General features: G+C 46.4%; 1 protein-coding gene across 2 annotated transcripts; it reads right to left on the bottom strand.

Annotated features, from left to right (window-relative positions):
* Nucleotides 1-314: 314 nt before the first annotated feature.
* Nucleotides 315-23,955, bottom strand: Parp16 (poly(ADP-ribose) polymerase family member 16). 2 transcript variants are annotated; one of them, XM_027411336.2, is made up of 6 exons: nucleotides 23,641-23,955; nucleotides 12,425-12,562; nucleotides 9,682-9,888; nucleotides 5,885-6,056; nucleotides 2,816-2,957; nucleotides 315-1,708 (listed from the first exon to the last, which is right to left on the bottom strand). In XM_027411336.2, the coding sequence occupies exons 1-6, from the start codon at nucleotides 23,812-23,814 to the stop codon at nucleotides 1,573-1,575; spliced, it is 969 nt and encodes a 322-aa protein (XP_027267137.1). In that variant the 5' UTR covers nucleotides 23,815-23,955; the 3' UTR covers nucleotides 315-1,572. The 2 variants fall into 2 exon arrangements, with proteins under 2 accessions (XP_027267137.1, XP_027267138.1); XM_027411337.2 differs by having other exon boundaries at nucleotides 12,482-12,562; nucleotides 23,641-23,833.

The raw sequence follows: 23,955 nt of genomic DNA, 5'->3' as shown, positions 1-23,955 counted from the left end.
GAAGGAAAAAGGTAAGGTTTTTTTGTTTGTTTGTTTGTTTGTTTGTTTGTTTGTTTGTTTTTTTGTTTTTTTGTTTTTTTGTTTTTTTGTTTTTTTGTTTTTCGAGACAGGGTTTCTCTGGGTAGCTTTGGAGCCTATCCTGGCACTCGCTCTGGAGACCAGGCTGGCCTCGAACTCACAGAGATCCACCTGCCTCTGCCTCCAGAATGCTGGGATTAAAGGCGTGTGCCACCAACGCCCGGCTAAAAGGTAAGGTTTTTAAGACTGAGTACAGCTGACTTGAGCTGCAGCTAAATACCAGTCACAGAGACAACTTGGTATTTAGGAAAATATCTTTATTGTTTTTTTAAATGTCCCACTATTTGATTTAAAAATCATAATAGTGGCTTTTACACAAACTTTACAAATTGTAGAAAATGATTTCCTCCTTCTCTATGGAAACTTCATTTTCATTCAACACGGTTCTTTCCTGGTTGAAGCCTGGCAGGAAGGAGGAACTAAACAACACAGCACAGATAGCTGGGGCTCTCTGTTCACACACTGAAGCTCAGGATGAGTCCCAAAGATGAGGGCTCCTCCAAGGGAGACTCAGACAATGAAGATACATAGCCAACTGAGGCAGGATTCTGTCTTGAAGGCCCGTGGGCCCCTGAAGGCCGAGAGTGTTGTATATCAAGGCAGCTTTGTGGGAATGATGACCCTAGTGAGCCTATGGCTTGGATCCTTCGCTCTAGAACACAGCCATGAAAGAGGCTGTGGACCCAGGCCACATGGTGCTCCCAGTTTAGACATCTCCCCTTTTATTCAGCTCACAGAGGCTAATTTGTCAGTTACTTAAAAACAAACAACAACAAAAACAGAAAACAAACATTTGGTTCCTTTTCAGCTGTAATCAGCAGTTGGTCATTTTTAGAAAAGGATGAAGGAGTTGCTAGTTGTTAGGTCTGCATTTTGTTATCCTGCTGTGGCTCCTTCTCTTGTGTGGTGAGAAGGGAGGGAGGTACAGCTGTAGCAGAAATCATTTGTTGATCTGAGAAAAACCATTCAAATGTTTTACACCCGCAGACTAAAGCTGATGGAATCCTCAAACGATCCCACTGATTTTTATGGGAAACACGACTGTCCCTCTTGGGTATCTCGAGTCAAAACAAGGCAACCGCCTAATGATTTATCACCCCCGTTGCACACATTCTGTCTTCCAAAAGGCATTAGAGAAAGGGCCAGCCTCCATCTGAATGATTGTAAACACACCACCGACAGCTTGGACACTTTGCTTTTAAATGCAACAGGAGTTACTTTTCCCTTTGGCCCTGGCTTAAGAGCCACCTCCCTAGACTATTTAGGAAAAAGCAGATGGGAGGGTACCCTGAAACTGACAAGTGAGGGGCCAGGGGTCCCCATTGACTGAACTGTGGCTGGACAATCAGTACATTTATGGCATATGAAAACTGTCCTGTGTACCCCCCTGCATCTGGTCCCCAAACTGGACCTGGCTGGATATGAGATACAGGAGGTAGAGGACAAGCTTCCGTAAGGCACACGGTGAGTGGCCCCCACTCCAAGTGCCTGTGATCATCTCTTCGCTCGGTTCCAGAAGTGTTGGAAAGCAGAGGAGTTGGTGACACTCACAACGAGCAGCAGCAGCAGATACAGGGACATCATGACCATGAACCAATGGCTGGACAACCAGGAGAGCTGGCTTGAGGCCCTGCCCAGAGGGAAAAAGAGTGTTGGCAACTCGGGAAAAACATTTTTGTTTTAAGTGTATGCAAGAAGTTCTGGCTCAGAGAACACGACATGATGAATTTCATCCTCTGTGAGCCTTGAAGTAAAGCTTCGTGCGGCTCTGCTCGAGAGATCTGGGGCTGTTTGCCCTGGCACCGCCAACTTGCCTTTCAACAGAACATTTTCTAAATGCACAAGGACAGCTATGCAATGAGCTCACCCACTCTTCCCTTTTTAGCTCCTCTAGTACCTTTTATAACTCATTTTTTTCTTAAGCAAGGATTTGGTATCTAAAAGGATGTCCCAGCTCAGGGTGTCTGCACAGACGGTGACAAGTTACCGAGCAAAGGTCTTTTCTACATGAGCAGATACAAATCTGAACTGGGGGAATCTTTTTGGTTTGGTTGTTTTTTTAAGACAGGGTTTCCCTATAGCTTTGGAGCCTGTCCTGGAACTCACTCTATAGACTGGGCTAGACTCGAACTCACAGAGATCCACCTGCCTCTGCCTCCCGAATGCTGGGATTGAAGGCGTTCACCACCGCCAGCTCGTATCGTTTGCAATGCTGGGGATGGAACCCAGGGCCTTTGTATGCTAGGCAAGCACTCTACCACTGAGCTTCATCCTTGACATCAACTCATTAGAGAGATGAAGATGAAGCTTCTGAAGCCCTCAGCAGGTCACTGTGGGAAGCAGCTGAGCTGCACATCCTCAGCCACTGTCTGGTTCCCATCCTGCCTCTAGGTTCAGTCTCTGGAACAGAGTTCAGACAAATCATGGGCCCAGGGAGCCCTAGTCTGACTTTCATGTACCCCTCCAACAGGCTTGTTTCCAAATTGATCTCCATTAGAATGTTTGGTCCCCTTGGAGTCAGACACACACACACAAACACATCTTCTCTGACATCCCTACCTCAGGTGTCCAGTACTATGGGGTGTGCCCATGCTTTACACACATGGGAGGGCTGAGACTGGGGGAAAGGCGACGCTGATGACTGAGCAAGGGACACTCTGAACACAGTAGCCATCTCCTAACCTCACACTGAACACAGTAGCCATCTCCTAACCTCACACAGGGACCATCAACTTACCTCTTGGGCTGCTTCTGGGAATACACCAGAAGGTATTTCACCCGCAGAAGCTGGTTATTGGTAACTACAAAGTACTTAGGAGGGACATCTCCCCCTTCGCTGTGCTTGATTCTTGCTCTGTTGCGGTCAATCTCCTTGGAATCTGGAAAAGGAGAGTGAAGCACACTTTGTCGGGTGGGGTGTGGGGATGGGGAACACAATAGCAAAAGAAGCAAATTAGGAATAGAAATGAGTCAAGGTCCATGGTCCGGAGGCACAAAGTCAGCAGCCTGAGGAATGCGCCTGCGTTCATGTGAGAATCAGCACAGAGAATGAGAGACTCCGGCAGGCAGGAAAAAGGGATAGGAAAATAGAAGACAAGAGAAGAAAACCTCTGAGACAGCAGATGGACGTCACATACCCGGGGACCCGGACCAGGACTCATCAGGGAGTGGATGGAGTAGGACCACTTATTTATCTGTCTGCAGACAAGTCTCATGCACCTGAACTCAATACCTAGCTAAGGGTGACCTTGAACTTCTGACCCTCCTGTCTCCACCTTCTGAGTGCTGGCTTGCAGGCTCCTACCATCATACCAGGCCCATGCTGTGTTGAGAGTGGAACTCAGGGCCTCACACTTGCCAGATGAATACCAATTGAGCTGCAACCCCAGGGCCTAGGAGGCATTCTGAAGTTGCCACACCAGATTTGAGTTCTCAGAACACTTACTTCCACCAGGCCTGGTGGAGCACAACTGTGACCCCAGCATTTTTTATTTATTTATTTTGACAGGGTCACACTATGTAGCTCTGGTTATCCTGGAACTCGCTATGGAAACCCACCTGCCTCTGCCTCCAGATTGCTGGGATAAAAAAAGGCTTGTGCTACTACGTGGCTTGATCCCAGCACTTTAAACGCAGTGCTTGAGAGGGAGGCAGAGACAGGCAGATTTCCTGTGAGCTCAAGGCCATCCTGGTCTACGCAGTAAGTTCAAGGACAGCAGGGCTACTATGTAGTGAGATTCTATCTCAAAAACCACAAATACAAAAACAAATACTTCCACCTCTGCTACCAAGACTTTTGTTTGTTTGAACTTGCTATGTAACTGAGGATAACCTTTAGCTCCTGACCCTCCTGTCTATGTCCCAGATACTGGAATTATAGATATTTATCACTATGCCCTGCCCAGGATTTAAAACAACAACAAAAAAAGTTTTTTTGAGACAGGATCTCACTATGTAACTCCATCTAGACTGGAACTATGTAGACCAGGCTAGTCTTGTACTCACAGATCAGCCTGCCTCTGCCTCTCAAGTGTTGAGATTAAAGATGTGTACCACCATGCCTGGCTTTGTTCTTTTACTTTTTTAGGATTTTGTTTGAGACTGGGTCTAATGTAGCCAAGGCTGACTTCAAACTCACAAAGTAGCTAAGACTATCCTTGATCTGCTAATCCTCCTGTTCCACGTCCTACTTGCTGAGATTAGAGGCTCGTGCCATCACAACCAGCAAAACTTTTCTTTTGCTTTTTTGTTGTGGATTTTCTGTGTATGTGTGAAATGCTGAACGCAGAGCCTTGCACATGCCAAGCAAATATTTTATCTCTGGTCTGAGAGGGAGGGAGGGTACTCTTTTCTTTTAATAACACGAAAGAGCTTTACCAAACACAAGCCAGGGCTCTGTGGCAGCAGAGGCAGAGCAGTTTTGTTTTGATGTTTAATGTCCCCATATGCAAACTTGCTAAGAATTACGAATTCGATGGAGTGTTCGTGCTGTCTGGTTTGGGAGGGTGGCGTCAGACCTGGGCCTGTTCCTTGGGACCAGTTGTTTCACATTAGAGGCCAGAACAGTTTGTGTCTTGAATTCTCTTCTTAGTAAAGCCAACAGCCCAGTTTGGAGACTGGAATGACAGTCCTGTGACTCTTCTGCCTTGGAGGAGGGTGGCCCAGAGGGAGGCACTGGGCACGAGGTCCAAGGGACACCTTAAGCCAGCGGAGTTGAGGTGGCTGCTAGCTATCTGCTCCTGCAGAGTCCATGGCCTCAGATGCCCCTCTGGTCATCTGGGGATTCCAGCACACTCCAGTATAGCTCAGAGGATCTGGACCCGTTATCCTTAGCTTTTGTTTTGCAAACCTTTATTGAATGTTAAGTGTATACCAGGTTCTCTGTTGATGCAAGTGCCCAGAAATAATACCAAAATTCAGCCAGGTAGTGGTGGTGCGTGCTTTGATCCCAGCACTTGGGAGGCAAAGACAGGCGGATCTCTGTGAGTTCAAAGCCAACCTCGTCTACTGAGCGAGTTCCACGACAGCCTCCAAAGCTATAGAGAAACTCTGTCTCAAAAAACCAAACCAAACAAAATCTGACTCTTAAGGAGCCATGTCCTCCCTCACCTTACCTACTGGCTTCCATTTGTCAAATCTTTTTTTTTTCATAATTTTGGGTTTTTTTTTCTTTTTTTGGGGGGGCTGTTCAAGACAAGGTTTTTCTGTGTAACAACCCTAGCTGTCCTAGAACTGTATTTGTAGACCAGGCTTGCCTCAAACTCACAGAGATCTGCCTGCCTCTGCCTCCCAAGTTCTGGGATTAAAAGTGTGAGCCACCAACCAGCTTTTTTTTTTAATTTTTATTTTATACGTATGTTATGCATGTATGTATGTTCACCACATGTCTGGTACCCATGAGACCAAAAGAGGATGTTAGATCCTCTGGAATTGGAGTTACAGGTAGTTGAGAATCCCACAGTGTGGGTTCTGGAACAGGGCTCAGGTTCCCTGGAAGAGCAGTAAACACTCTTAACCACTGAGCCTCCATTTGTCAAATCCTGCCTCCTTCCCAAGTTTTTCCTGACTACTTGGACCCACTAAGCTACCCCTTGACACCACCACCCCCCTGCATTCCCTGACTCTACCTATAGTATGCGATCTTTTTTTTTTTTTTTATCATGTGTTCAATCCCTGAGAACCATGTCCCTCCTTGCAGACCAGCCTCTGTTCTATACTGCCCTGGACCAACCCATCCCTAAGCATGCAAGGGCCCTCTATCCCACACCTGAGCCAGTAGCCAGGCCTGGGTCAAATTCTCACTCACCCTTCTTCTTGGTTTGGCACTTGACATCGGGATGATCGATGACCTCACACACAGCTACACAGCTAAGGATTGGGCCAAGGAGGCTATGTTGCCACCCATGGCCGTGAGGACTGTAAATGAGGGCCAGGCTCAAGTCACTTGTGAGGTAGGTCCCTTCTCCAAACAAAGATGTCTGGAACAGCAGAGGCAAAAAGAAAAGAAACACATATAAGTGACACCAGATGGTATATGTCCTTCTTCCACAGAGCTATAAACATAAAAATGTTCACACTACCTCCACCCCTTTAAGACAAATAACCTCTGACGACATCATAGGGCTTATTACTAAACACATTCCGATCTGATAATGGTTTAACTGACTTTGGATCTGGCCACCTAGCCTGGCAAAGGATTTGTACCTTGTGATCAAGGTTGAATGGAAAAAACAACAACCATATCAGCGTTCAAACAGACCTCAGTTTCAATGTTCCAAAGAGTTACATAAATTCTGTGTTTTAGATTCTGCATCTGTAAAATGGTATAAAAGTTCCTCCTGCATAAGCTATGACCATGATTCAAAGACATAAGGTAGGGGGTGTAGCTCAGTGGTAGAGCTCTTGCCTAACCCTTCGATCCTCAGCAACACACACACACACACACACACACACACACACACACACACACACACACACACAATGTATATAAAACAATGTGCATTTGAAGGCTATGTGGCACATAAGAGATGGTGACAGTCACAGGGGGCATGCCATCACAGGTGCTGCTGTTATAATGAACAGAGTAATTCCCATTATATCAATGCATTAGTTTGCTACTTAGGGGTTTGCAAAAGCAGAGTTACATCCTATTACTTTGAAAAAGAAACTAGTTTCTTTGATTGGAAACTGGGACTAAATGAAGGATCCGGCATGAGAGGCAGAATTGAGTTTTCCTCTGTGTTGTTGCAGACTAAGAAAACATCCAAGAATCTAGGCTTCAGCTGCCTGACAAGGGGTGTTAAGTTGGTTCCCTCCCTAAGGAAGAGTGGCGGGGAAAGCGGAGCCTACAACAGGCAGAGGGAATGCAGTCTTCCTTCCCTACGGCAGGCACCAATGACTGATCACCACTCAGTCACAATGACATCCATCACGGTGCTGAGTCGCACTGCTTCAGAACACTTCTCATCACACTCCAGAAGTCTCCATCGATGGGTGATGGACTTTGGTATTCAAGTTGAAATTCGATTGCTATCTGTGGACACCAGTCCCAGTATCTTGGATAACACTACTGGACTCTAGGAGTTCACTGAAATACATCCTCTGCTCTGGAACTGAGAAATGGCCTACCTGTGGCTTGAGGCAAATGAAACAAACCTCTGCTTGACCTCTGGAAAGCGCCCATGCCATGGTGGACAATGTCCCCATCACTCAAAAGCTGACACAGACCATCTCCAGGGACAGGGAAAACACCCTCAGATCAGACCCCACAGCAGTTTTGCAGTTTGCAGTTTTCTCTTTCTTTTTAAAAATATTTATTCTCTCTCTCTCTCCCCCTCTCTCTCTAAGAAGAGGGAACAGACTGGAACAGCATAAGTTCCTTTGCCCAGGCCTGCACCGCTGTCCATGGCTGTTTAGCTGAAGTAGACTGTTATCCTACTCCTACTCCTTCCTAAGGGGTAGAGTAAGTGTGTATGTGTGTGTGTGTGTGTGTGTGTGTGTGAGAGAGAGAGAGAGAGAGAGAGAGAGAGAGAGAGAGAGAGAGAGAGAGAAGAGGTAAGAAGACAACTTGTGCAAGTTGGTTCTCCCTTCTGCCATGTGAGTGCCTGAGATCATCCTCAGGTCATCAGGCTTAGCAGAAGTCACCTTACCCATTGAGTCATCTCTCTGTCCCTGCACATTAATCCTTTATTTAAGTTCTACATATGTCCTCAGCTTCTGGAACTCTAAACCTGTGCCAGGCTGCTGTGAGCAGAGAGCACAAGAGAGTCCTGGGGCATTTTCGCCCCCAAGACAACTTCACAGCTTCCCTCTGGTACACGAGCTACCTCAAAGGAGCCCCTTCACTGAAAACTCAAGGAGATGCCAAAGACCCGCACCCATTTAACAAGCCCTCCCAGATTCACCTAAATGGCGCACTGTCTGGGCACCTGAATGAAGGTTTAGTGTAGGAAAATATAAACTAAAGGCAACTTCTCTAGGCAAGCTTCAGGGTAAAACAGAGACCCCTGGATTCCAGTAGCCTGGTCATAGCAATAAGCCAAGGGCCAGCACAAACAAGCCCGTCATCCTCACCAGAACCCACCAGCACTAATCAGATGCAGAAGGGCTGGAAGCAGCTTCTCCAGCCTCGGGGCTACATCAGCCTCAGCTGAGGCCAGGCTCCCGGAGCCAGCCCATCAAGACAAGACAGACGATGCTCTGCCTGGGGAGGGCCCACAGCACCCACTACCTCAGATGCCCTCTTCACTGGCCTACAAAAGCAGCTGGTGTCTCTCCCAGAGCTTAGGAAATGAAGAAGCCTTTGCACATACAAGCCGCTCCAATCCTTTTGTGTGCTCACAGGGTAGTGGGCAACAGTAGAGGGAACAGACTGGAACAGCATAAGTTCCTTTGCCCAGGCCTGCACGGCTGTCCACGCCTGTTTAGCTGCAGTAGACTGTTATCCTACTCCTACTCCTTCCTAAGGGGTAGAGTAAGTGTCAGAAGGAAGAGGTGGTTGACAGTTTTGACTCATAAATATGAGAGGAAAACAGTTTTGGGGAAGGACCTCCTCTTACTGAATCTTGGCACACCCTGCAATTTCTCAGGGCCGTCAGGAGCTCAGCAATGCTTATGGTCACCTGGGATTCCTATTAAAGTGTGGGTTCTCACCGTGTCATCCAAGGCAGGCCTGAGGCTTCACATTTCCAACAAAGTGCTCCTGGGTAATGCTTACGTGCCGGTCCAGGGTCCACACTGTGTCACCAGGGCGGGTCACACATTAAGACCACTGGAAGAGTTGGTAAAGCACACTGATGACCCCACCCCACAGTATCTCAATTAATGGGTCTGGGATTCAGTTAGCATTGGGATTTTTGTTTGTTTTTGTGAGACAAGGTCTCATGTAGCCCAGGCTTCAGATGAACTTCAGATCATCTTACCTCTGCTTTCCTAGTGTTAGGATTATAAGCGAGTGGTCAATTATGCAGGTGCTGGGATTGAACTCAGAGCCTAATGCGTACCCAGTAAACATTCTACCAACTGGATTACATCCCAAGTTCTCTGGTACTGATATTTTTGTTTCCTTTATTTGATTTTTTTTTTTTTTTTTGTATGTTTGAGAGTCTGCTTGTCTATTTGGGTACCACGTATGTGCAGTGCCTTTGGAGGCCAGAAGAGGGTGTTGGATAACTACAGCTAACAGGCAGTAGACACCCAGTGTTGATGCTGGGAATTGAACCCAAATCCTATGTAAGAGCAGCAAGAATTCTTAGCTCCTGAGCCACTTTTCCAGCCCCAGCGCTGGGATTTTTAAAAGCTTCCCAAGTGATCTAAATGCAGAGCTAAGTCCAGAAACCACAGATGCTTCCCCAGCCATAATCAGCCCATGAATCTCCCAGAGATCCTATCAAAACACAGGTGGCCCCCGGATTCAGAAGGTTCACGGTGGGCCTGAGATGTTACATTTACTCAGGTGACCAGGTGACCGTGCTGCTAGGCTGCAGACCACTCCAAGTGCTATGGCCTTGGTAAACCCATCTTACCCACGTACTCCCCACCAAGCAGCCCCTAACTGGGTCCCAGCACACCCTTGCCATGCTCTGCAGGGGGTTGCAGGCCCACCTTGTTTAGGTGGCAGTGTAGACCGTTGTGGATGATGGAGTGGAAGTTCTCCAGGCGGCTGCCATGGAAGGCATAGATGAGGTCTCGTTCTCCTTTGGTCTCATAAAATCTGGTGTTGGCCGGGTCAAAGTACTCAATTTCAAATAGGAAGTCCGGAGTGGGAACAGGCAAGTGAGAGGCACCAGTCAGCTTCTGGATCTTTTCAAACTTGAAAACATGAAAGTGAAACATGAAGGGACTCACAGTTTTGCTTGGGACACTGGTAAGTGTGCTGCACACATGTCCTCCTAATGGCCAGTATGCTGGCACAAGCCTGTATTACCAGTACTTGGGAGGTAAAGTCAGGAAGACTGTTCAAGTTCAAGTTCATCCTCAGCTATATATCAAGTTCAAGGCCAGCCTGGGCTACATGAGACAAAAGAAGGGAAGGAGGGGTAGAAGGGAGAAGACAGACAAAAGGTCTCTTAAACCTCGGGCTCCCCCCACCCCCCATCAGCTTGCCCATCAGAACAGTTAGTGTCATAATTCTGAAGATGTTCCACTATAATCAAGCTCAGAGGTTCTGACAGATCAAGAGTGCTTCTCTCTAAGGGTACTTATGGGCAGGGGAGAAGCATGAACTGCTCCTAACCCAAGGAATACCTCTCCCTCTCTCTCCCTCCTTCTCTCTCTCTCTCTCTCTCTCTCTCTCTCTCTCTCTCTCTCTCTTCTTCAGTTTTTAAGACACTATCTCATGTAGCCCACATTTGACTGCTTCCAAGTACTGGGGTTAAAGCATGCGTCACACACCTGGCTCAGAAATCACTTCTAATGTTCCCAGTACTTTTCAGGTTTGGGTAGTAGCCCACATCTGCAATCCAGCTATCAGGAGGTTTCAGAAGGGGGATGGAAAGTTCTAGGTCAGCCTGGGTTCTACAGCAAGACCCTGTCTCCAAAAAACAAAACCCTGACAACAAAACCAACACTTTCCCATCTGTTCCTGTGTTTCTCATGAGGCAGAAAGCTGTGACAAATGGCAAAAGCAGCCACAGAATTCCCCTCTACCTCTGCCTGTGCTCCTTCAAGTGTGGCTCTGCAGGTGGGATTCCCCCAGGATGGCATCCAGACATGGAATCTATTCCTCAGCACTTGAAGCTGGCTGTCCACAGATTTGTTTTGATCAATGGGCCCTTAGCACAATACACGGCAGAGGCTTGCAAAGGGTTTGTCCTTCCTTGCTGATGGCCGTCACCTTACCCAGGCCAGCCTCAGCAAAGTGAGAGCCTCACAAAGGGAGGGCTCAGCCATGGCAGCCATCCCGAGTAAAGCCCAGAAATGCAAGCAAAATTACCCTAGAACATCCGCTCCAAAGAGCCATCTAAGAGTCACGACCTCAGAGTCACGACCTCAGAGTTATGACTTCAGAGTCATGAGATGCAACCAGCACTTTCATTTCACCATTTAAAGTCACCAAACTACAGGGTGGTTTGTTATCCAGCAAAAGCTGACTGGCACAGATGCTGAAACTCCTTTTTTAAGTATTAATTTTTTTCTTTCTTTTCTTTTTTTTTTTAATTTCTTTGCTTTTATATTATATGCATTGGTGTTTTGCCTGTAGGTACGTCTGTGTGAGTGTGTTAAGTGTATCTGGAGATACAGACAGTTGTGAGCTGCATGTGACTGCTGGCACTTGAACCTGGGTCCTCCAGAAGAGCAGTCAGTGCTCTTAACCACTGAACCATCTCTCCAGCCCCTGTTTTTCTTTTCTTTTTTCCTTCCTTCCTTTCTTTTAGATTAAATTAAAGATGTGCCACCACCACCCCAGTTGCCAATCAGAAGACAGAACAGCAGTCCAGGAACCACATGACCCACTGTGGACGTTGTTGTCCCAGCCTATTCCTGAGAGCCTCCAGCCAGGCAGGAAAACTAAATTATAGGACATCTGTCTTCTGCCAGAAACTTTGTTAAGGTAACACCCTTTCTGTTACTGCTCCTCTTGGAGATAACTATGGTCTCACCTTACAAAAGGGGCTCAAAGCCGGGCGTTGGTGGTGCACGCCTTTAGTCCCAGCACTCGGGAGGCAGAGGCAAGTGCATCTCTGTGAGTTCGAGGCCAGCCTGGTCTCCAGAGCAAGTGCCAGGATGGGCTCCAAAGCTACACAGAGAAACCCTGTCTTGAAAAACAAAAAACAAAACAAAAAACAAAAATAAGGGGGGGGGGCTCAATAATTGACCAAATAGGATTTGAACCCCAAAAACTGAAGTATCCCACGACTTTGGGATACTTTACTGTTTAATAGCCAGACTAAGTCAATTCCTTTCCCTTCCCTTCTTCTCCCTTCCCCTCCCCTTCTGTTCTCTCCAAGTGCTCAAGATAGAACTCCAGACCTAGCCCACGCTAAGAAGTGTTCTGCCACCAATGGACATCCCTAAGGCATGACCAGGGCCTTCACTTAGCAGAAGTGCCTGCAACTCTTGATGGATGTTTGAGCCCTCTGTATGTGCTCCAAGTGGGAAAACTCATTCCCATAGCTGATGTACAGTCACCCAACTGAAGTACACCATAATTACTCCCATTTCACGGGAGGAGACACACGCTGAACTGAACCTGCCAGTGTGTAAGTTCCTGGGGCTCTTCAGACATACAACGAGAATCTTCAAGAGTGCTGTATTCTCAGTCATCTGCCCAGTGGTACACAGGGAGGAGGTGCTGTCCCGAAGCAGTCAGCCTTAGGAATCTGTGACCTACATGCCAAAGCCTCACCTCTGCCTTCTCTGCGCTGTGGATTGTCAGGATCTTTGAAGATAAAATCCAGCTCACCAGGTCCCAGGCCTGTTTGTCTGTGTCTCTGGGGGACTGGAGAAGTTCCTTCAGGTTGGGTAACCGGCCAGCATCAGCAAGCTGAAAGGAGAAAGAACCTCCATTAGCAAGGATCCCAGAAAAAAAACAAAAAAACAAAAAAAAAACCCCGGTAATTGAACACCCTCTAGTGGTGATGTGGAAAACGTCACTCCTTCTGTCTGGAGGAATTTTAGATCAGTCTCCTGAAATCTTTTAATTCTACAGGGTTTTGTTTTGTTTTATTCACTTGGTACAAAACATGACCTGAGCTGATGTCAGGTTTTGGTCTTCGTCTTGTTATAACTGATGCCCTTAGTTGCAAGGTGGCAGGAATAACTGAATGGGTGGTCCCTACACCTTGCTGAATGGGTGGTACCTACACCATTCCCCTTCCTGAACACAATGGATTGATGTTATTCTTATTCTTTGTTCCCACTTCCTGCCTCTTCCATTCCTAATCCCATCCAGGAAGGTGGTCTTTCTTACTGAGCACCTACTCAGTGCCAGGCCTGTAGATCTGGGAGGCATTAGAGACAGGAATCGTGGTGAAATGGAGAAGGAAGCAAAATAATCCTTATTTAAAAGTATTCACTGGCTGGGCAGTCATGGCGCATGCCTTTAATCCCAGCACTCAGGAGGTAGATCTCTGAGTTGGAGGTCTGCCTGGTCTGCAAAGCAAGTTCCAGGACAGCCAGGGCTACAAGGAGAAACCCTGCCACTGGAATAAAAAATATTCACCCTCTGGCTTGTGAGAATGTTCGGCAATTAAAGGTGCTTGCTGCTAAGCTTTGACAACATTAGTTCCATCTTCAGGACCCACATAGTGGAAGGAGAGAACTCCCACACTTTGACCTACACATGTCCACAAACACACACACACACACACACACACACACACACACACACACACACACACACACACAATAAGTTAATTAAAGCTGAGATGGGAGGATCAAGAATCAAGGTCCACCTGGGTTAGCTACCTAGTGATTTTAAAACATGCTTGAACTATATGATGAGACAGAGTTAAAAACAAAAAATGCTGGGCATGGTGGCATGTGCCTTTAATCCCCAGCACACAGGAGGCAGAGGCAGCTATATCTCTATGAGTTTGAGGCCTGCCTGATCTACAAAACTGAGACTGTTACACAAAGAAACCCTATCTTGAAAAAAATAATAATAATAATAAAAATGTGACTCAGTGGCAGATTGCTTGCCTAGCAATGCAGGGTCCTGGGTTTAAACCCCAGTGCTGGAAAAATAATATTCTGTAGTCAGGGCTGGAAGCACACCCTTGTAATCTCAGAGTCAAGAACCTGAGACAAGAAGGTTGCTGTGAGCTTGAAGCCAGCCTGAACAACAAAGTGAGACACTACCTATATGACAAAAGACTGGTAGTGTCACTCCATTGGCGAAGTTGCATCAATGGATGTAAGAGACCCTAGGCTTGATGCTCTCGGCACTACATTTAAACCACAAAGCAACACAATACTATAGTCCTGGTATTCAGGAGAAGGTGAAGGCAGATTGGGAGTTCAGGTCATTCTTAGCTATATAGCAAGTTCCAGGCCAGTCCAGGCTCCATAAAACCCTATCTGGAAAAAGAAAGAAAAGGAGGGAGGGAGAAAGAGAAGAAGAGAGGGAAAGAGGAAAAAATAGTAACAAAGGACACTCAATATGAACCCACTGGGCTCATATTCAGTTTGTTTGTTGCTTTATCCATTGCATATTTGTTAACCCAGAACCGGAGCTCAGCCACTTCCTTGGCTGCCCAGCACTCCTCCTCTCACTCTGTGCACCACAGCCCTATCCACAATCCAGACCTGGGCTCAGAGAGCCCCACAAAAGAACAGTAGTTAGACCTCTTTTAGGGACTTTGTGCAAATGCAAAAGCCCTCTACCAGCTCCAGTCTGGACCCAGGTCCCACCCCAGCTCCTCTGTAGGAAGCCATCTTCCAGGCCCTCCCCCTGCCATCTGCCCTGACAGGACCCCTGCTGCGCCCTGCCCTCTTGGCCCTCCATCTGCCCACCCTCTAGCACTCTTCATGGCCCACTTCACTCCATTATTCTGCTCTAATAAGCTAAGAGTCTTCCCTGTCTACATTGCAGTCAGACCTTTGGAGGGAAGACACACAAGTAAGGCTACCAGACAAAATACAGTATGCCCGGTTAAATGGGTGTTTCAGATGAACAACAGTAAAAAATGGGCACGGTGGTACAGACCTGTACTCAAGAGGCAGGAAGACCACACAGACAGGGCCAGCCTGGTCTATGTTGGGAGTTCCATGACAGCCAAGGCTACACAGCAAGAATTTGTTTCGGTGCAAAAATATCCTATGTGATATCTGGGGCATAGTGTCTCACTATATAGTCTAGGCTCACCTGTAACTCACTGTGTAGAACAGGCTAGCCTCAAACTAGGAGTGATCCTCAAGCTTCATGCTGTCAAGTCCAAGGACTATCGGTGTGTGCCACCATGTGACACAGGCAAGCACTCTACCAAGCCAGCTATGTCCTCAGCTCAATAACTCACTTTAGCTGGGCAGTAGTGGTGCACGACTTTAATCCCAGCACTTGGGAGACAGAGGCAGGCAGATCTCCTGCCTCTACACAGTGAGTTCCATGACAGCCAGGGCCACACAGAGAAAGCCTGTCTTGAAAACCAAACCAAACAAAAACAATAAGAACTCATTTTAAAGGCAAGGAAACTGAAGCTTGGAGTCCTAAGTACCTTGCCTGGTATCATAAAGCTAGCCTGTCCATGTCAGGCAGGGCAAGAATGCATGAAGCCAAGTAACCTGACTCCAGAGTCTCCCTAATCTCAAAAATCCTCTATTGAAGCTATTCTCAACTGTAGGTCAAGACCTCTTTGAAGGGCTAGACCTTTTCACGGGGGTCACCTAAGACCATTGGAAAACACAGATATTAACATTGCGATTCATAACAGTAGCAAAATTATAGTTATGAAGTAGCAACAAAAATAACTTTATTGTTGGGGTCAGCACAACATGAGGAGCTACATGAAAGGGCCGCAGCATTAGGAAGGCTGAGAACCACTGCACTACTGAATGATTTTTTTTTTTTTTTTTTGTATGAATGCTTTGCATGTATACCCGCAGGCCAGAAGAGGGCATCAGATCCTATTATAGGTGGCTGGAAGCCACCATGTGGTTGCTGGGAATTGAACTCAGGATCTCTGGAAGAGCAGTCAGTGCTCTTAACCTCTGAGCTATCTCTCCAGCCCCTAATGAATGGAGCTTTTTTTTAGTGAGAGCCTGAGTATTTTAGCAAAGGAAGAATTGGGCCAGACTTTGCTGCTTGGGAAGCTAATCAATCATATAATCCCTACTCTACCCACCAGCTAATACAACCAAGACACCTACTAGCTGTGCCTTAGGCCTGCCAAAGGCAGGGAAGAAGAAATATACCGTGTGCAGTATGCAATGCAGCAGGAGACAGAGATCCACACCACAGCTTCTGACTGGACACGTTTACCAATACCTGGGTGGAAGACAGTAAGTATTCAAGGGGAAGGCTGGCAAGAGGTAACTCACTGCGCCAGGGTGTGTGTGGAAGTGGAGTGATAGGAGGGTTGTGAGAGGCTGAGCAAGTGGACACCCAGATGTGAACAGCAGGGCACTCCAAAGGTGCATACTGGGCTCAAACACCCCCCAGGGATTTAAAAAAAAGGGGGGGTAGAAAATGAGTAAGGGGTGGTCTGGGGGAATGGCTGTTGCACTGGAGACCCCAGTCTCACAAAAGAACCATCTACCACCTTCCAGCTCCAGGTGGCTCCTGTGCAATAAGTCTCAGCAAAGCTTCTGAGTCTGAGACTTTGCTGGTTAAAAAGAAATCAAAGGGGGCCGGGCGTTAGTGGCGCACGCCTTTAATCCCAGCACTCGGGAGGCAGAGGCAGGCAGATCTCTGTGATTTCGAGGCCAGCCTGGTCTACAGAGCGAGTGCCAGGATAGGCTCCAAAGCTACACAGAGAAACCCTGTCTCAAAAAACAACAACAACAAAAAAAAAAAAACAAACAAAAAAAGAAAGAAAAGAAAAGAAATCAAAGGGTAGGAGATGGTTCAGCAGTTAAGAGCACTTCATGTTCTTCAAGAGGACCTGGGTTCAGTTCCCAGCACCCATGTCAGATGGCTTAAACTGCCTGTTATTCTAGCACCAGGGGACCTGACACTCTTTTCTGGCACCTCTATGCACATTGCATATACTCACAGATACACACATAGATAAGATAGATAGATAGATAGATAGATAGATAGATAGATAGATAGATAGATAGACAGATGATAGGTAGAATTTTAAAACTGAAGGAAAGACAGAAGGAAAGTGACCAATCAATCACTTGAGCATAGTGGTACACCCCTGCAATCCCAGCACTTAGGAAGTAGAGGCAGGAGGCTCTCGGTGGGAGGCTATCCTGGGCTACACAGTGAACTCTTGTCTTCCCAGCCAAAAGATTTACTTTTTATCTTTTATTATATTTATTTATTTGAGATCAGGATTCTCTGTGTAGCCTTAGTTGTCCTAGAACTCAATCTGTAGATCAGGTTGGCCTTGAACTCACAGAGATTTGCCTATCTCTGCCTCTCAAGTGCTGGGATTAAAGAAGTATGCCACCACTGCCCTCTCAAAAAAATTTAAAAAGAAGAAAAGAGGTCAGCAAACTGAGATTTTTTTTCTGAATTCCTAAATTCTAGAAAGCAAGACAACAAACAAATCCAAACAAATCCAGCTAATGCTCTACATTTGTGTGTTTGTCCAAGACAGAGTCTCACTCTACAGCAGAGGCGATCTCTAACTCTCCTGTCTCAGCTTTCCACCAGCTAAAATTTCAGGTATGAATCTCCACACCTGGCTTTCACAACCCTCACTTCTGCAGTTCTGCTATGGAGACTAAGGAAAGATCCAGCTGAGGAGATGGCTGGAGGAGGTATTCATGGTGGGCAGAGCTGAGAGCTTGTGACTGAGAGCTTGAGACAAAGTCTCAATAACCAGCAAAGAGTGAACAGAGAAGAGAGGCCCAGTGAGCCAGCAGGGGACAAACCAGCCTCCAGCCTCCTGGCTTTGTGCAGGTGACATGGCAGCCCAGGGGACACCTTACTACTCCCCAGATCACCAGCTCCTGCATCAGAGGCCCAAGAATCCACTTGCAGATGTCACCACAGGTGACGCTCATCCCAATACCAGGCTAGTGATGTAATTCAACTGCTACACTGTGACTGTTCAGCATGCATGAGGTCCTTGGCTACGAAGCCCTTGGTTGGGTCCCCAGCACTGCTTAAACCATCATTGATGGGGGAGGTCCTTCTGTGTATATGTTTGTATTATTGGTTGATAAATAAAGTAGGGAAGCAAGTTAGGCCAGACTAGGAATCAAGGAGGATGCTGGGAAATGTAGTAAAGAGAAGTCTTGTGATCCAGGCAGGAAGTGACATGGCAGGCAGACTCAGAATATAAGCAGGGACAAGCAGGAAATCACTCTCTTCCTCCTCCTCTCTTCTCTGTGGAGCTACCATGTGATCTTTGCAAGAGAAGATGCCTGCTGCTGGCGTCCAATAAGTTCTTATAAAATATATAGATTAGTAGTTATGGTTGATAATTAAGACTGACCTAGCAAGTAAGAAATCCTAGCCATTGGCCAGCAGCATTGTACCTAATATAAGTCTCTGTGTGTTATTTTGGGCACTCACGTGGCGGTGGGGCTCAGGCAGCTTGGCGGAAAGATTTATCGTTACACATCATCTTCATCTTCTACTGCTCACCAGTGTACTTACTAGGCTCAGAGGTTAAGAGCACTGGCTGCTCTTCCTGAGGTCCTGAGTTCAATTCCCAGCAGCCACATGGTGGCTCACAACCATCTGTAATGAGATCTGGTGCTCTCTTCTGGCCTGCAAGTATACATGCAGGCAGAACACTACACATAATAAATAAAAAAAATCTTTTTTTAAAAAAAGAGGAAGTGGTTGGCACCCAAGCAGGCACCCCACCCCTCCCATCCTCCACACTACCTCCCACGGCCAAGACATTTTCCCTGGCACATATACTCCAGCAGTCACACTGGGCTGTATCTGTATCTGTACCCAAGCCTTTGGAGTTGTGTAATTTTGTTCTCCCTACTCTTCATACACATCTTTGAGTGGAGCAGCTATAAACACACCAGGAATCTGAGGATAAGGGATGTCACTCAATGGTAGAGCACTTAGCTGGCATGCTGAAAGCCCTGAATTTGGTCCCCTACACTGGGGGGGAGGGTATAGGGTTAATTTGAAAGACTAAAAACTACACTTTAAAAAAATATAGAGTATTAACCTGGGCAATAGTGGCTCGCACCTTTAATTCCAGCACTCAGGAGGCAGAGGCAGGTGGATCTCTGAGTTCCAGACCAGCCTGGTCTACAAATCGAATTCTAGGACATCCAGGGCTCCGTTATAGTATTTACCTAAAGCATTTTTATTATACAAAACCAAATCTAAACACTATAATTTTCTCCCTTATCCATCATCTGAATACTTGTGGAAACCCCTAAATCAATTGATAGGAAAATTAAAATGCTTCATGTAATCTACAAACAACAAGAATCCCAATGCTGAGGCTACACTGATCAGTTAAGCCATGTGCTGTAAGGATGACACCCTCCCCAGATTCCTGAGTGACTTCAATGTCAGACAAGGTTGAGAGTCTAGAAAGCGATCTATCCCAGTAAATGTCAATATCCCATTTCTAAACCGGAAATAAGCAGCAAAAGCCTTTCTCACAAAACTCCATTAGCCTTTGACCCAGCAATGCCATGCCCCAAGAGTCTGTCTCAAGAAGACAATGAGAAATGTAAACAGTTATTGACATAAAAGGGTGTATTACTGTGGCATTATTTGTGAGAGTCATTGTCTTAGTTAGGGTTTCTGTTGCTGTGAAGAGACACCATGACCTATATGCCTTTATAGGCAACTCCTATAAAGGAAATATTTAATTGGGGTGGCAGTTTACAGTTTAGAGGTTCATAAACTTATTTTCATGGTGGGGCGTAGTGCTGAAGAATTAGCTGAGAGTTCTAAGAAATGGTCAGAGATACTGTGTGGTACATTGAGCAAATATGAGGCCTCAAAGCCTGCCTCCACAGTGACACACTTCCTCTAACAAGAATATACCTATTCCAACAAAGTCACATCTCCTAATAGTGCCACTCCCTTTGGGGGCCATTTTCTTTCAAACCACCACAGTCATTTTTAAAAGTTGTGAAAGAAGCAGGCACAGTAGTGCTCACCTGTGATTCCAAGTACTCAGAAGTCTGAGGCAGGAGGATTCCAAATTCCAGACCAGTCTGGGCTTAAAAAACAACAACAAACAACAACAACAACAAAAAATTGGCATGCACCTTAGTTGACAGTGTGTCTGCTAGAAATACCAACTCCCAGAGTTTGTTTGATCCTCAGCATCACATTAAAGGGGTAGTGGGGTGGGGGTGGGGGGTAAATAGCTCAGTGGATAAGATGTTTGCTATGCAAGCTTTAGAACCAGTGCTTGAATCCCTAAAACCCGTGTGAAAAATCTGGAGGCGTGTAGCACTAGTTAGACTAGCTGGAATTGGCAAGCTTCGGGTTCTGTGAGAAATCCTGCATCAATACATAGACAGTGATGGAGAAGACAGCAGATATAAGCTTCAGGTCTGCACACCAGTGTGCACACACACAGGAGCCCATGCACAGTCAAATACACACAAACACATGCAAAATAAATAGATAAAATACCTTTAGGGGAAAATACCTTTAGGGGTAGGTAAGTGGGGCATAGAACAAGGAGAACTTTCATCTGAGTTTTACAGGAGGAGGAATTTCCAGGGCACGGAGTAGAAATGGTATCAGGAGGACTCAGGGCACAGAAAACATTATATAAGTTTTCTTTTTTTAATTAATTAATTTTGGGGGGGTGGAGTCTAACTGGCTATCCTGGAACTCATTATGTAAACCAGGCTGTCCTCAAAATTCACAGAGACCAGTCTGCTCTGCCTCCAGCAGTGTGTGCATGTGTGTGTCAGTCACAGTCACTGTGGAGGTCAGAGGACAACTTGCAGGAGTCAGTTTTCTCCTTCCACTGTGAGTTCTAGGGACCAAACCAAAGTCATCAGGCCCGTGCAGCAAGCACTTTTACCCATGGAGCTCATTAGCTCCATTCTGCCATTCTAACAAGCCCCCAAGGTAATGCTTATCGCGATGCTGGTGTGGGATTCGGGCATGGATTTCGGTCCCAAACATGCTGAGCACTGAAAGACTGGAGTCAATTCAGAGGAGCAGTCACCAGCTGCCTCCCACCCTTGCAAAGGGTCTGTGGTCTAACAGAAAACCAGGACCTAGTATTTTCTAAAGGAAAGAAAGAAACAAAAGCTTAACAGTTGTTACAGCCAGTGACAAGGTCTGTTTTCAAATGACAGTCAAAAGTTTGGGGACAAAAGGCAAAGGGTCAGGAAATCCCAAGAGTGCTATAGATTTTCTGGCCTTATGAAACCCTTGTGCCAAGAAACAAGGTCAGAGACTCTCAGCCTGTGCCATCTACTCAATACATTCCGCAAATCTGGGTTAGTACATCCCAAGCCAGGCCCAGAGAACACAAAGAATTCTCAGTGTAAAAATCAAAGAACTGGGGGCTGAAGAGATGGCTCAGTGGTTAAAAATACTGACTGCTCTTCCTGAGGTCCTGAGTTCAATTTCCCAGCAACCACATGGTGGCTCACAACTATCTACAATGAGATCTGGTGCCCTCTTCTGGTGTGCAGAATGCTGTATACTAAATAAATAAAATCTTTTAAAAAAAGATTTTTTTTTTTTAAATCAAAGAACTTGCTAGGACAAAGAACTGGCCAGGTGGTGGTGACACATGCCTTTAATCCCAGAACTTGGGAAGCAGAGGCAGGTGGATCTCTATGAGTTCGAGGTCAGCCTGGTTTACAGGGTGAGTTTCAGGACAGCCAAGGCTACACAAAGAAACCCTTTCTCAAAAAAAAAAAAAAACAAATAACTGACTTAGCATACAAAGGTTGTCACCTCAGAGATAACTGAGGGCTTTGGGGACAGTAGCAGGAAAAGGCCAGACCTTGGTTTATCAAAGGGTTCCCTAGCAGGCAACAGTCAATAAACAATTCAAACCAGAGCACTAATTGTTCAAAGTTACACCACTGTAATGTAATAACCCCTGAGACTGTGCAGAAAAGTACCTGCAAATGGGCAAAGGTGGCAAACATTCATACTACTTGCCAAATGCTTCCAGCAAGAGAATGAGGGACTCTTTTAAAAACAGCTTCCTAAATCACCTTCTTCAGACAACCATAAAATGATCCACAAGGCCAAACCCAGAATGGGTTTGCTTTTCTGTGAGAATTAGCCTTTGAAGTCACTTGACCTATAAATACCTGTTGTCAAACCTAAGAAAGCATATTTTATGCCTAAACCCCTTACATCACAAACGAAAAAGTGAATACCAGAACTTCTCAAAACAAGCCATGGTGGAAGTCAATTTGCCTGTTTCTTTGACTTCCCACTTCCTGTACCCTAACTGGCCTGGACAGTGTGGTCAAGACTTGAGACATCCTCAACACTGGGGAGGGTTGTCAGGGCCTCTGTTTGCTGCTTGACCTCCAAGGAATAAAAGCAAGGAGGAAACCCAGTACTCACAAACTTTTCAGAGATGGTACTATATACTAAATGTCCATTCTGAACATTTCTCTCATTGATTCACATGGTTCATTACATTGGTTGGCTTCCTAAACTGAAAATGTTATGAATTCCTGGCAGGGACTCAACCCCATGATGATGAATTACCTTTTATTATACATTGAGTTGGGATCCTAATACTTTGTAGTGAATTTTTGTATTTAAAAAAAATTAATGTATACGGGTGTTTTGCCTATATGTATGTCTGAGCACCACGTACATTCTAGTACTGGCAGAGACCAGAAGAGAGTCTTGGACCTTCCTGGAACTAGAGTTAGATGGTTGTGAACCACCATGTGGGTGCTGGGAATTGAACTCAGGACCTCTGGAAGAGCAGCCAGTTCTCTTAACCTCTGAGCTGTCTCCCCTGCCCCAGATTTTTGCATTTATACTCAGGAATGGCATTGCTCAATAATTTTCTTATATTCCCTTTATCAGTTTTAATGCCAAGGACATGCCAGCCTCTTTTTCCTTCCTTCTTTTTTGCTTTATTTGGGATAGTATTATGTAGTCCAGGCTGTACAGAAACTCAACATGATGCTGACCTTAAACTAGTACTACTATTACTTCCATCTCCCAGGTGCTGAAATTACAGGTGTCTGCCTGCCACCACATCTAACTGCATATCAATTTTTAGAAGAATTTCTGTGAGATTGCAATTATTTATTACCCCTATATTTGAAATAGAGTTCATCGATGAAGTAGCTAGGCTCAAAAGGTTTGCTTGTTTCTTTTTGTAGCCCAGGCTAGCCTCAAATTTGTGCTCTTCCTACCTCATCCTTCTGAGTGCTGAGGCTGTGGGTGTACACACCACTACCAGAGACTTCCTATTTTCTTAACTGATTCAATGTTGACAAGTTATATCTTCCCAGGCAATTCCAGATATTTGGATGACAAGACTAGCGGACATTTGGAATACTGACCCTATCACTTCAAGAAATTATATGCCTTGTAGGCCAGGTTTGGTGTTCAAGCCTGTAATCCCCGTACTCAGAATTATAAATCATCAGAAATTAACAACACCTATGTGCACTGGGTGTGATAGTTTATATAAGAATTGTCTATATGTAACTTTATCTGAAAAGCAAAGTCTAGCTGGTTGCAATGGGAGGGTCAATTTCCTAGCTAAGCAGAACAGTTGGTTCAGATCAACGCCCCTTTGGGGCCACATTCCTCACATCACTCCTGGGAGTCAGTCACTGACACGAGGAAGCAGCCACCAAATGGCTTGGCAGTGTGTCTACACGAGGGTGTTTAGGAGTGTTCCTGCTGATGGGAACCTTCCCCAAGGCCAGGCTGGGAAAGGGAAGTCCAAGGAATTGGTGTGTTTTCTAACACGGGTGGTGCTGCCTCTGCCTGCCGTTCCATGGGGCCACTTGGCCCAGGATGCAGCGAGCAACGCTGGATCAGGGCGCACTCACCAGGGCCTCGAAGTCCTTACTGTCGTGGCGGGCGTAGGAGGCGGGGAAGGGCCGCAGCACCGAGTCCCGCTTGTAGCTCTGCAGCGCCGAGACGAAGAGGCTGCAGCGGAGGTCCGCGGCCAGCACGTCGCGGCTCGCCGCCTCCCTGGCTGCCGCCCTGTTGGAGAGCTGCATTCCAGGCTCGTAGCGTGTGGACGGGGGAGACAACGCGGGGCAGCCCAGGGTCTGGGCCCGGGGGACCGCGGACCGTCAGCGGCCGGGTTTCCCAGCCCGGGGGGTGGAGCTAGGCAAAGGGATGACAAGATGACAGTGGTG

The sequence above is a fragment of the Cricetulus griseus genome, chromosome 4 (genome assembly GCF_003668045.3).
Source record: "Cricetulus griseus strain 17A/GY chromosome 4, alternate assembly CriGri-PICRH-1.0, whole genome shotgun sequence".
Classification (NCBI taxonomy): Eukaryota; Metazoa; Chordata; class Mammalia; order Rodentia; family Cricetidae; genus Cricetulus; species Cricetulus griseus.
Note: the sequence above shows the minus strand (reverse complement) of the source record. Positions and strands in the feature narration are given on the sequence as shown.